The sequence below is a fragment of the Eumetopias jubatus genome, unplaced genomic scaffold (genome assembly GCF_037043125.1).
Source record: "Eumetopias jubatus isolate StellerSeaLion01/CBP00866 unplaced genomic scaffold, mEumJub1_p1.0 scaffold_11, whole genome shotgun sequence".
NCBI lineage: Eukaryota > Metazoa > Chordata > Mammalia > Carnivora > Otariidae > Eumetopias > Eumetopias jubatus.
Genome location: NW_028274817.1, coordinates 54,569,805 through 54,584,218, shown reverse-complemented (window position 1 = coordinate 54,584,218; position 14,414 = coordinate 54,569,805). Strand labels below are relative to the sequence as shown.

Genomic DNA, 14,414 nt, shown 5'->3' with positions numbered 1-14,414 from the left:
CTAATTCATTGTATGAGGCCAGCATTACCCTGATATCAAAACCAGGTAAAGACTCCACTAAAAAATAAAACTGCAGGTCAATATTACTGATGAACATGGATGTAAAAGTTATCAATTTATCATGAAGTAGTGGCAATTTACTATGGCAATAGTGACAGTATACTATGATAGCAAAATTAACATTTTACTAATTGACTAGAAAATGAACTTTTATTAACACATGAAGTAGGTAATATCTCAGAACTAAATTCTTAAATATAATAAATAATTATAAATAATCCTAGTCTATTTTTAATTATAATCCTTCATTTTACTGTCATGGAAAATTGTATGAATCAACACTAAAGGCCCTTTTAAAAGGAATTTTCATTCTTGTTTCTTTAGTCACTTGTATTTTAAATCAACGTACACACAACTGAATAAAATAAAAGGACATAAACTCATATATTGAATGACCATAGGTAATTAAAATAGTAATGGATGTGTAAAGAGTTGGTAATAGATTCAAATTATCATGTTGACACCTGTGTTAGTACTACTAGTAGCATAGTATAGCCAAAGAAACCATTACAAGTATACAAACCATATATATTAAATGAACTGTTTTATTCTGACTCTTCCATTTGGATCCGATAGTAGCAAAATATAACCTTTACCTTGTCAGCCAGGTTAGAGAATCATTGGGTACTTAAATTTGAGTTGCAATCACTGATTCTATGCTATAAATTATAGGTACATAAATATAATGTGAATGATGCCAACTAAAATTTTTATACAAGCAATGTTTCCATTTTTAATATCCCTTTAAAAGGTACCACTACAATCGAAAAATATGATCTCAGAACCAACAGCTGGCTACATATTGGCACCATGAGTGGCCGTAGGCTTCAGTTTGGAGTTGCAGTTATTGATAATAAGCTCTATGTCGTGGGAGGAAGAGATGGTTTAAAAACTTTGAATACTGTGGAATGTTTTAATCCAGTTGGCAAAATCTGGACTGTGATGCCTCCCATGTCAACACATAGGCATGGCTTAGGTAAGAGCTTAATGTTACAAAGTTTCTAAAGAATGGATCATTAGTAGATCTTTTTTAAAAAAATTAATACAGCTGTACATTATTGAGATTTTATTTTATTTTAATTCAGTATAATTAACATACAGTATTATATAAGTTTCATGTGTACCATATAGTGATTCAACAATTCCATACAGCACCCAGTGCTCATCATGAGTGTACATTATTGGGATTTAGCCAAACCCTTAGTCAAAATGTCTCCAAAATGCTGAAAAGCTGAATCAAATGGTAAAATTTGTGAAATATTTTTTTCTTGTTTCAGATGTCATACTTGTTAATCCTGCCTCCCTTTAAATGTATTTTAAAAGGGTACCACTTTAGGAAGAATAAAAAGTTTGGAAGGAATACATCATTGAGGAACATAAAACTACAATAGGGAGTTTTCTTCTAAACTAAATTTAGAAGAAACAAAAAGTACTTGATGATGGAAAGACATTGTGTTTCTAATTTGATGAACTTTGTCCCTTCCTATAAGGGGCAAATCTGTATTTCAGCAAAGGCTTGGGATGCAGGTCCAAAGCAAGGGTATTTAGAAAAAACTGTTTTGATTGAGAGCAACTCTAAGTTATACTTAAGCTAGAGACTCCCAAGAAGTTTAAGGTGAAGGGGACACTTCTGAAACAGTTGGGAACTTTGATTCTTCTGAATATTTGTCAGGGTACATCTTTCTTCATGCTAGACTCCATAAATTTTCAATATCATAGAGTTTGTTTAAAAAGCATAATAAATGCCTTATTTTTTTTTAAGAACTGACTTACACATCTAAAAAGTGGCAGATTCAGGACTGGTATTGTCTTTTTTCCCACATTATCTAAAAAAGTGTCCATGTCAAATGATAAACTATATATTTATTCAGCTCAGTTGTGTCAGTGTGATTCCTAGACATTACTTAGAAAACATATCTTACAGAGAAATCATAGCAAGTTTTTAAAATCTTATTGATATTACTAAGAAGGTAGAAGTGATGAAGTTATACCACTGAGATGCTAATTGAGATGGTGAAGAAGGTGGGGGGAAAAGGCTAATTATGTGAATTCCCAGAGAAGCAGTTAGATAGGGGCAATTCACAGTATGTAATGGAACAAATTTCTAACTAAACCTCAAAAATTCCTGTTTATTTGGTTATCTCATGTGAATATTTTTTATCACTATAATAAAAAGCAGGGGTTAAAAAGACCTACTACAGTTAACCTATGAATAATCAAATCTATGAATAACCTAAGCATTATCTAAGATTCAGTATAGATGTCTAATCTATCCCTTATATTTAAAAAAATGATGTTGAAATTATGCCAGAAAAAATAGTTTGCATTTTTTATTATATCCTTAGAAATGGTGTATTCCACTACTTCCATTAACTTCAGTATTACAACAATGACACCCTGCCATTATATAGTAACTATGCCTGAAAATTTCCTAGGGTTGAGAGACCATTTTAATTTCATATCAAGATTAGGAAATTATAATGTATACACAAAACCATTTAATAAACAAAAACAATTTTTTAAACAGCCAGTTGTTTGCAAAATGAAAAAAAATCCATTATGTGCGGTATACCTAGGTGAGACCTCATCTTATTTTTATCTCCTAGGTGTAACAACACTTGAAGGACCAATGTATGCTGTTGGTGGTCATGATGGATGGAGTTATCTAAATACCGTAGAAAGATGGGACCCTGAAGGACGTCAATGGAATTATGTGGCCAGTATGTCAACTCCTAGAAGTACAGTTGGTGTTGTTGCATTAAACAATAAGTGAGTAAACCCAAATATGAATGTTCTTTACTCCCAGGTCATGTGGTACAACACTTCAGTGATGTGATCCATCAATCAATAAGTATTCTCAATGACCAGGACATCCTAGTAATCAGTAACAAAAGTCCTTTGCTGGAACTTCCCCTTCATTACATGGAAAATCCTTGTCTAAAAAGAACATTTAATTAAATATTCTGTCTTGCCTTGCTACTCAAGTGTAGTCCTGGGACCAGCAGCATCAGCATTACCTTAGATCTATTTAGAAATGCTGATGGGGTGTCTGGGTGGCTCAGATGGTTAAGCATCTGCCTTCAGCTCAGGTCATGGTCCCGTGGTCCTGGGATCAAGCCCTGCATCAGGCTCCCTGCTCTGCAGGAAGCCTGCTCCTCCCTCTCCTGCTCTCCCTGTTTGTGTTCTCTCTCTGGCTGTCTCTCTCTCTGTCAAATAAATAAAATCTTTAGAAAAAAAGAAATGCTGAATTTTAGCCTCACCCTAGACTTCCTGAATCAGAATTGGCATTTAAAAAATATCCTCAAGTGATTTGTGAGCACATTAAATTTGAGAAGCACTTTTATAGGCAAAGAAGTTCCAATTTTGCCTTCAAGAAGTTACCATTTTTTGCATCATGACTTATTCTTATTAAAACTGGTTAGTTTTGTAATAGGGCAAGTCTTTTTGTTCTTTATCATTCACTGTCCTGAATGTTCAGGGTTCCCAACTCTATAATTACACCGAGTCTTATCTTTCTGAATCTTTCCCCCTTCCTGATCACTTGCCTATGTCAGCAAGGTAATATATTAAAATCCAATGACATTAAAGGTTGCTAAGATCTTTGAATTGTTACTTCTTCAAGGCAATTATGCCCTTTCTAACAAGGGGCCTTTAGAAACAATGACCAGCATATAGGAGAAACTTTAATGATGACAATTTCAGATACCAAGATTGATCAGTGGCAGGAGACAGCCTTGCGTGTCTGTACTGACTGTATATAAAGTCAATATTTCATCATACAACTGGGAAATTTCAACAAAGATTGTTTATATCACCTTGTGCATGAAGTAGTAAATGTCTATTAAGAGGATACCCAGTCTTACAGTGTCTTAGAGCTTAAAACTCCTAAATCTGATTATCTTTGGCCTGATCTCAGTATCAGGTGATTTGGAAACAATCTCCTACCTATTACAGAATACACTGAAATCACCAAATTTGTCTAATTTAATTTTGTTTTACTGACTTGCTATTATTCACAACTGAGCATGAACCAGTTATAAACATGGTTTAGTAAATGTTTATGTTTTTTATTGATGCAGGATTAATTTAAATTAGATTAAAATACTGCTCATCATAAGAATTGGCATTCTAAAATTCATGGAAAAAATGGGATAGCTAATATATCTTCTTAGGAAAGAATCCAGTTTGTTGATTCTATCTTATTCCCTTAGTCGTTTATTAAGTTAGTCTTCTTAATGACAAATGTTTTTTTAATATATTTTATTTTATTTTATTTTATTATGTTATGTTAATCACCATACATTACATCATTAGTTTTTGATGTAGTGTTCCATGATTCATTGTTTGCATATAACACCCAGTGCTCCATGCAGAACGTGCCCTCTTTAATACCCATCACCAGGCTAACCCATCCCCTCACCCCCTTCCCCTCTAGAACCCTGTTTGTTTCTCAGAGTCTATAGTCTCTCATGGTTCATTGCCCCTCCGATTTCCCCTCCTTCATTTTTCCCTTCCTGCTATCTTCTTCTTTTTTTTTTTTTTTTTTACATATAATGTATTATTTGTTTCAGAGGTACAGGTCTATGATTCAACAGTCTTGAACAATTCACAGTGCTCACCACAGCACATACCCTCCCCAATGTCTATCACCCAGCCACCACATCCCTCCCACCCCCCACAACTCCAGCAACCCTCAGTTTGTTTCCTGAGATTAAGAATTCCTCATATCAGTGAGATCATATGATACATGTCTTTCTCTGATTGACTTATTTCATGACAAATGTTTTTAATACTAAGTAAAACAGTTCATAAAGATAAGAGGGATTTTAACGCTATGCAGTTGAACCTAGCCAAAATCATAAAGTTGCTGGAGTTAGTCTTTGGAAACATCCTACCTACCCTTTTTATATTTTAATTTCCAGGTTTATTGAGGCATTGACAAATACTGCCAATGCTTTTGATATCTCCTTTCTCTTTCTGTTTTCATTTCTCATGGAATGTTTTAGTCCATTGTGTCAAACTTTCACAAAAATGATGAAGCCTGGGAGGTTTGGAGTGGATTAGACCTTGAAAAGTGCCTTTAAGTAACTATCCATTCACAAACTCAGGGCATCCACTACAAAATACTAAGGGAGTAGAACATATAGTCATAAACTTGAAATGCTTTGTACAAGGTGCTTTCACATTTATTCAATGCACAAACTGAAAACGTTTTATACACACACATGTACACACACACACACACACACACACTTCTGCTCTTTTTTCCTAGACTATATGCTATTGGTGGTCGTGATGGAAGTTCCTGCCTCAAATCAATGGAATACTTTGACCCACACACTAACAAGTGGAGTCTGTGTGCTTCAATGTCCAAAAGACGTGGAGGTGTGGGAGTTGCAGCATACAATGGATTCTTATATGTTGCTGGGGGTCATGATGCCCCTGCTTCTAGCCATTGCTCCAGGCTTTCTGGCTGTGTGGAACGGTAAAATATTTCTATTTATTTATGTATGTATTTTTTTTTCAGAAATGAGAAATATTTTTAGGCTACTAGAAGGTTGTCTCCCAAATAAGTGTTAATCCTTTCAGAGGATTAATTTTTTTTTTTGTAAAATTGCACACTTACTCCTAGGCTCAAAATATTTTGAAGAAATTCTAATGTATTTTAGGTGTATCATCAGAAACATATTCTTTAAATATTCTTTTATTGTTTGAAAATCACCCTATAAAATAATGAAATAAAAGGGATGCAAGAATAAAGAAATTTAATGCCAAACTATATCACTGAAACTATTCACCATCTCAAATCAATAAGACTTTACTACTTCAAAAATTATATTAGTCCCCAAAGGATGAAAGCTATACAGAAAGAATTCTCAAAAAGAGATACTAATTATATTTTGAACAATAACTCTATTGTATTAAGTATTTGATTTTCCAAAGGTAACTTCTTTAAATGGGAGACATTTGTTTGGATAAAGTGTGATAGGTTTGTTCAATAACTCGGTCACATGATTTGTAGTTATAACATTCACATTCTCTTCAAGATAGTATATATATAATATATATATTATAGATAATATATATTTATATATAATAGTTAAAAGATATTAACTTAAGGCCAAGTGACAAATTTGTAATTAATAAGGTTATCAGAATTCAGAAGATGGAGATCAGTATGAGATGATGTCCTCAAAAAATTCATGGAGGAAGTAGAATTTGTACTTTGCATATACACAATATAATGAAGGGAATTTCAGGTCTAGAAAAATTCACAATCCAAACCATGGATATAAAGGAGATAGATTTGTAGATAAAAGCAGAGACTTTAGGTTGAAATGCAATTTGGGTGGACAATTCAAAACCCAAATAAGTACCAGATCATTTGATAGCCTGGAATGTCAAAGTGGAAGCTTTTGGATTTTAACTTGTAGTGAAGGGACAGTTAAATTTAAGGGGAGTGGAATATCACAAAGAAAACTCTTTAGGGGAAATTGATCTAACAGTGATATAAAGGATAGAATTTGGGAAGAAAAGACTAAAGGGATAAATATGTATATTATATGTTTTCTTCTGAGAAACGTACCACTGAATCATAATTGATAACACTAATACTCTTTCTTATCAGAAATAATTGATCTGTGGTAGGTTTTTTAAAAAGGTTAATCATATTAAAACCATATGATCATTTAAATTGATGCAGAAAAAGTACAACATCCATTCATGATAAAAATAAAAACTCAAAAAGGAGATTAGAAGGAACATACTTCAACATAATAAAGGTCATATATATGAAAAATGAGCAACCAGCAGCTAACATACATAATGGGGAAAAATTGAGAGTTTTTCCTCTAAGATCAGGAACAGGACAAGGATATCCACTCTCATCACTTTTATTCAACACAGTACTGGAAGTCTAAGCCACAGCAATCAGAGAAAATAAATAATAAATAAATAAATAAATAAAAATAAAAGGCATCCAAATAAGCAAGGAAGAAGTCAAACTTTCACTATTTGAAGATAACATGACACTATACCTAGAAAATCCTAAAGACTCCAACAAAAAAAACTGCTAGAACTAATAAATGAATTCAGTAAAGTCTCAGGGTACAAAATCAATGTACAGAAATCTGTTCTATTTCTGTATACTAATAATTAAAGAGCAGAAAGAGAAGAAAATAATCCCATTTACAATTGTACAAAAGCAATAAAATATCTAGAAAAAAAGAACTTAACCAAAGAGGTGAAAGTCCTGTTCTCTGAAAACTATAAAACACTGATGAAAGAAATTGAAGATGACACCAAAAATGGAAAGGCATACCATGCTCAAAGATTGGAAGAACAAACATTGTTAAAATGTGTATACTACCCAAAGCAATCTACACATTTAATGTAATCCTTATCAAAATACCAACTTTTTTTCACAAAGCTAGAACAAACAACCCTAAAATTCATATGGAACCAAAAGAGACTCCAAATAACCAAAGCAAACTTGAGAAAGAAAAGCAAAGCTGGAGGCATCACAATTCCAGGTTTCAAGTTATATTACAGAGCTGTAGTGATCAAAAAAGTATGGTACTGGTACAAAAATAGACTCATAGATCAATGCAACAGTACAGAGAACCCAGAAATGAACCCACAACTCTATCATCAACTAATCCTCGACAAAGCAAGAAAGAATATCCAACGGAAATAAGACAATCTCTTCAACAACTGATGTTGGATGAACTAGACAGCAACATGCAAAACAATGAAACACTATCTTTCTTTTTTTTTAAAAGATTTTATTTATTTATTTGAGAGAGAGAGAATGAGAGATAGAGAGTACGAGAGGGAAGAGGGTCAGAGGGAGAAGCAGACTCCTTGCTGAGCAAGGAGCCCCATGTGGGACTCGATCCTGGGACTCCAGGATCATGACCTGAGCTGAAGGCAGTCGCTTAACCAACTGAGCCACCCTGGCGCCCGAAACTGGACCACTTTCTTACACCATACACAAAAATAAACTGAAAATGGATTAAGAACCTAAATGTTAGACATGAGACCATAAAAATTCTAGAAAAGAGCACAGGCAGTAATTTCTCTGATATCAGCCTTAGCAACATTTTTGTATATATGTCTTCTGAAGCAAGGGAAAGAAAAGCAAAAATAAACTGTTGGGACTACATGAAAATAAAAATCTTCTGCACAACAAAGGAATCAATCAACAAAACTACAAGGAAAACTACTGAAGGAAGATATTTGCAAACAACATATTTGATAAAAGGTTAGTATCCAAAATATACAAAGAATTCATACAACTCAACAGCAAAAATACCCCAAATAATCCAATTTAAAAAATGGCAGAAGGCATGAATGGACAGTTCTCCCAAGAAAACATACAGATTAACAGATTTTTTTCAAAAAACAGAAACAAAAACACTCAGATGGCCAACAGACACATGAAAGACTCTCAACATCACTCATTATCATGGAAATGCAAGTCAAAACTACAATGAGATATCACATCTGGTCTAAATGGCTGGTCTGAATGGCTAAAAGCAACAATAGGAGAAAGCAGTGTTTGAGAGGCTGTGGAGGAAAAGGAATCTTCTTGTATTGTCAGTGGGAATGCAAACAGGTGCCACTACCATGGAAGACAGTATGGAGGTTCCTCTAAAAGTTAAAAATATAACTACCTTATGATTCAGTAATTGCAGTACTGGGTATTTACCTAAAATAATACCAAAAAAATTGAAAGGAACAGATGTACATGCTTATTGGAGCATAATTTACAATAACCAAATTATGGAAGTAGCCCGTGTCCATCGCCAGATGAATGGATAATTAATATGTAGTATATATGTACCATGGAATATTATTCAACCATAAAAGAGAATGACATCTTGCCATTTGCAACAACATGGATGGAGCTAGAGAGCATTATGCTAAGTGAAATAAGTCAGAGAAAGACAAACACCATATGACTTCAATCATATGTTGAATTTAAGAAACAAAACAAAGAAGCAAAAGGAAAGAGAGAGCAAGAGCGAGAGAGAGAAACCTAAAATCAGACTCTTAGCTATAGAGAATAAAGTGACGATTACCAGAGGGCAGATGAGTGGGAGGATGGATGAAATATATGATGGGGATTAAAGAGTAAACTTCTCATGATGAGCACTGAGTAATGTATAGAATTGTTGAATCACTATATTGTACACCTGAAACTATTATAGCACTGTATGTTAATTTTACTGGGATTAAAACAAAAAACTTAATAAAAAAAAGTTTAATCCTAAATGACTGTCTTCCTGCTATTCAGCGTATCTTTGACATGCTTCTCCTAAGATTGGTTCCTAAGAGATGCAAAAAAAAATTATTTTAACCTTATGCAAAATATAAACAAGGTCAATCACTGCCTCAAATATTTACTGTATTATAGCTAAATATATGTGATGCTAAGATTATCCACACTAGTTCTCCCCATAGTTAGCAAAGTAATAGTTAATCACCTTTTCATTATGCTAGGTTATTTTTACATAACATAAAATTTACCATTTAACCACTCTCAAACGTGAAATTTAGTGGCATTAAGTACATTCACATTGTTGTGAAAACATTACCAATCATTTATGTCCAGATCTTTTTTTTGTCTCCTCACACTGAAACTGTACTCATTAAACAACAACAACAAAAAAAACACCATTCCTCACTCACCTCAGCCACTGGCCACCACCACTTTATTTTCTGTTTCTATGAATTTGACAACTCTAGGTACCTCATAAAAGTGGAATCATAAGTAGTTACCCTTTTGTGACTGGTACATTTTACTTAGAGCATAATTCTTCAAAATTCATCCATGTTATACAATTTGTCAGAATTTCCTTTCCTTTTAAAGCTAAACAATATTACATTATATGTACATACCATGTTTTGTTTATTCTTTCATTCATCAGTGAACAATTGGTTTGCTTCCACCTTCTGGTTACTGTGAATATTGCTGCTATGAATATATGTGTGCAAATATCTGGTTGAAACTCTGTTTCAATTCTTTTGGGTATATACTAAGAAGTGAAATTATTAAATGTTAATGGTATTTTTATATTTTTGAGGAGCATACACACTGTTTCCCATAGCAGCTGCATGATTTTATATTCCCATCAAAGCGAAAGTGTTCCAATTTCTGCACATCATCACCAACACATTATTTTCTTTTTGGTTTTTTGTTTTTAATAGTTATCCCAATGTGTTTGAAGGGGTATCTCTTTGTGGGTGAAATTTGAGTTTCCCTAATGATTAGTCAAGTAATGGATTTATATAAAATCAATTAAATATTATGTAATTATATAAATTACATATATATTTATTATATAAATTACATATAGATAAAATCGATTATATATTACATAATTATATAGATTATATATATAATCAATTATATATTAGAGATTTCATATGGATTGTCATTTGCAACAACATGGGTGGAGTTAGAAAGTATTATGCTAAGTGAAATAAGTCAGTAAGAGAAAGACAAATATCATATGATTTCACTCATATGTTGAATTTAAGAAACAAAACAAAGAAGCAAAAAGAAAGCGATTTCATATGGATTTACAATGGATTATTTTATCACTGCGAAAAAAGTTGGTGTTATGTTAGAGATTGCACTGAATCTGTAGATCGCTTGGGTGATATTGCCATCTTAACATTGAGTTTTCTAATCCAGGAACATGAGATACCTTTCTATTTATTGGTGTCTAGTTTCTTCTTTCCACTGCAGATGCATTTTACCTATTTTTCTTGCCTAATTGCTCTGACTTACAGTTTCAGTACTATATTGAATAGAGACGGTAAAATTGTCATCCTTATCTTGTTCTTTATCTTAAAAAAAAGTCTTCAATCTTTCACCACTGAGTATGATGTTAGCCCTGTGTTTCCCATATAAGGCCTTTATTATGTTGATGCAGCTTTTTTCTATTCCTAATTTGGTCAGTGTTTTCATCATAAAAATATGATGGATTTTGTCACGTACTTTTATCTGCATCAGTTGAGATGCTCATGTGTCTTCCCTTCCCCTTCATTCTGCCAATGTGTCAATTGATTGGTTTTCATATGATCACCCTTGTATTCCAGGAATAAATCCCACTTTACTATTGTGTCTTATCATTTTATTAATGCTGCTGAATTGTTTGCTAGTATTACATTGAAATTTTTTGGCTTTGATGTCAGTGTAATGCTTACCTTATAAAATAAGCTTAGAAGAATTACTTCCTTAGTATTTTGAAGAAGATGAGAGGATTGGTGTTAATTCTCTAAATGTTAGGAAAAACTGACCAATAAATCATGTGGCCCTCAGCTTTCCTTTGGTGGATACTTTTGATTAGTTTATGGGGAGACCACATCTTCTTAAAATTATAGCTCTGTTCAGATTTTCTGTTTCATGATAGTTTAATATTGGTAGGTTGTGTATTTCTAAAAATGTGCCCATTTAATCAATGTTATGCGAATTGTTGGTGTACACTTGTTCATAACACCTGCTTTAAATCCTCCTTTGTTCTGTAAAATTGGTACTAATGCTCCCTCGTTCTTGTTTTTGCATTAAGGGATTCATTTCATGTGAAACTGTAGTTACTTGGGTACTTGATATTTTTTTAATAATTATTTTATTTAAGTGCAGTTGACACACAATGTTATATTATTTTGAGGTGTACAACATAATGATTAAACAAGTTTATACATCATGATATGCTGACCACAAGTGTAGATATCATTACTATTACAATACTAACACTATTTAATATTATTGATTATATTCCTTATGCTGTTACTTTTATTCCCATGGCATTCAGTCCATACCTGGATATATTTACAGATATGACTCTGTTTTTTGTTTATTCATTTTATCTTAGATTCCACATATGAGTGAAATCATATGTTATTTGTCTTTCACAGTTTGCCTTAATTCACTTAGCATAATATAGTCCATCTTGTTTTCACAAATGGCACAGTCTTGTTCATTTGTTTTTGGTTTTGGGGTTTTGGGTTTTTTTGGCTCCACAATATTCTAGTGTGTGTGTGTGTGTGTGTGTGTGTGTGTGTGTGTGTGTGTGTATCTTCTTTATCCATTCATCTATTGGTGGACACTTAGGTTGCTTCCATATTCAACTATTGTAAATAATTCTTCAATAAACATAGGGGTACATATATCCTTTTGAAGTAAGATTTAAATTTTCTTTGGCTAATTCCACCCAGTATTGGAATTACTGGATCATATTGTATTAGTATTTTCAATTATTGAGAAACTCCATACTGTTTTCCACAGTGGCTGCACCAATTTACATTCACAACAACAGTATATCATGTTCTTTTTCCTCCACATCCTCACCAACACATTACTTCTTGTCTTTTTTTTTCTTTTTTAAATTTTTTTATTGTTATGTTAATCACCATATATTACATCATTAGTTTTTGGTGCAGTGTTCCATGATTCATTGTTTGTTCATAACACCCAGTGCTCCATGCAGAACGTGCCCTCCTCAATACCCATCACCAGGCTAACCCATCCCCCTACCCCCCTCCCCTCTAGAACCCTCAGTTTGTTTTTCAGAGTCCATCATTTTAGCCATTCTGACAGGTATAAGTGATATCTGATTATGGTTTTTATTTCCATTTCCCTGATAAGTACTGATGTTGAGCCACTTTGCAAGTCTCTGTTGAATATCTGAATGTCTTTTTTGAAAAGACGTCTATTCAGATAGTCTACACATTTTTATTTTATTTTAATTTTATTTTATTAAGTTATATTAATCACCATATGTTACATCATTAGTTTTTGATGTAGAGTTCCATGATTCTTTGTTTAAATCAGATTGTTTACTTTCTTTGTGTTGCGTTATATAAGTTCTTTGTATATTTTGGATATTAATCCCTTATCATATATATCATTTGCAAATATCTTCTACTATTCAGTAGATTGTTTTTAGTTTTGTTGATGGTTTCCTTAGCTATGGAAAAGCTTTTTATTTTGATGTAGTCCCATAGTTTATTTTTGCCTCTGCTTCCCTTGCCTTTGGAACCTGATCTAGAAAAATGTTGCTAAGGTTGATGTCCAAGAAATTACTTCCTATGTTCTTTTCTAGGAGTTTTATGGTTTCAGGTCTCACATTTATGTCTTTATTCCTTTATGAGTTTTTGGTGTGTGGTTTTAGAAAATGGTCCAGTTCCATTCTTTTTAAAGTACCTGTGCAAAAAAAAAAAAAGTACCTGTGGAGTTTTCACACCATTTCCTAAAGAGACTGTCTTTCCCCCATTGTATATTCTTGCTTTCATTGTCATAGATTAATTGACCATATAACACTGGATTTGTTTCCCGAGCTCTCTTTCTTGTTCCACTGCTCCATGTATCTATTTCTCTGCCACTACCATACTATATTGATGACTACAGCTTTGTAGTATATCTCGAAATCTGGAATTTTGTGATACCTACAACTTTGTTATTCTTTCTCAAGATTACTTTGGCTAGTCAGGGTCTTTGTGGTTCCATACAAATTTTATGATTGTTCTAGTTCTGTGAAAAATGCTGTTGGTGCTTTTACAGGTATTGCATAGGCTTTGTATATCACTATGGATAATATGGACATTTAGAATATTAATTTTTTCCAATCCATGAGCATGAAATATCTTTCCACTTGTCGTGTAGCTTTCAATTTCTTGCATCAGTGTTTTATAGTTTTCGGAGTACAGATTTTTCATCTCTTTGGTTAAATTTATTCGTAGGTATTTTATTCTTTTCAGTGCAGTTTTAAATGGTTTTTTTCTTAATTTCTTTTACTGCTACTTCATTATTTGTTTATGGAAATGCTACCAATTATGGGGTATTAAATTTCTATCCTGCAACTTTACTGAATTCACATATTACTTCTAGTAGTTTTTTGGTGGAATCTTTATGGTTTCTCATCTAAAATATCATGTCATCAGAAAATAATGACAGTTTAACTTCTTCTTTTCCAATATGGATGCCTCTAATTTCTTTTTCTGTTTCATTGCTGTGGCTAGGACTCCCTGTACTATGTTGAATAAAAGTGGTGAAGATGGACACCTATTTCTTTCCCTTACAATAGAGGAAAAGCTCTCAATTTTTCACCATTAAGTAAGTGTAATCACCATTGAGTAAAATGTTAGCTCTGGCTTTTAGCCTTTAAGACACTGAGGTATGTTCCCTCCAAATTAACTTTGTTTAAAGTTTTTATCATGAGGAGATGTTGAATTTTGTCAAATGCTTTTTCTGCATCTATTCAGATGATTTTTTTTTTAAAAATTCCAATACAGATCAACAGTGTTATATTAGTCTCAGGTGTAAAATATAGTGATTCAAAAAT

At 32.9% G+C, this 14,414-nt stretch overlaps 1 protein-coding gene across 2 annotated transcripts in view; it reads left to right on the top strand.

Moving 5' to 3' along the window:
- KLHL4 (kelch like family member 4) overlaps positions 1-14,414 on the top strand; it is a 145,497-nt gene that overhangs the window by 97,938 nt on the left and 33,145 nt on the right. Inside the window, exons 7-9 of one of the 2 annotated variants that reach the window (XM_028101459.1) lie at positions 812-1,036; positions 2,667-2,829; positions 5,333-5,545. In XM_028101459.1, the coding sequence (XP_027957260.1) occupies positions 812-1,036; positions 2,667-2,829; positions 5,333-5,545 (601 nt within the window). The remainder of the gene's footprint in view (positions 1-811; positions 1,037-2,666; positions 2,830-5,332; positions 5,546-14,414) is intronic. The other variant, XM_088028974.1, reaches the window with a different exon arrangement.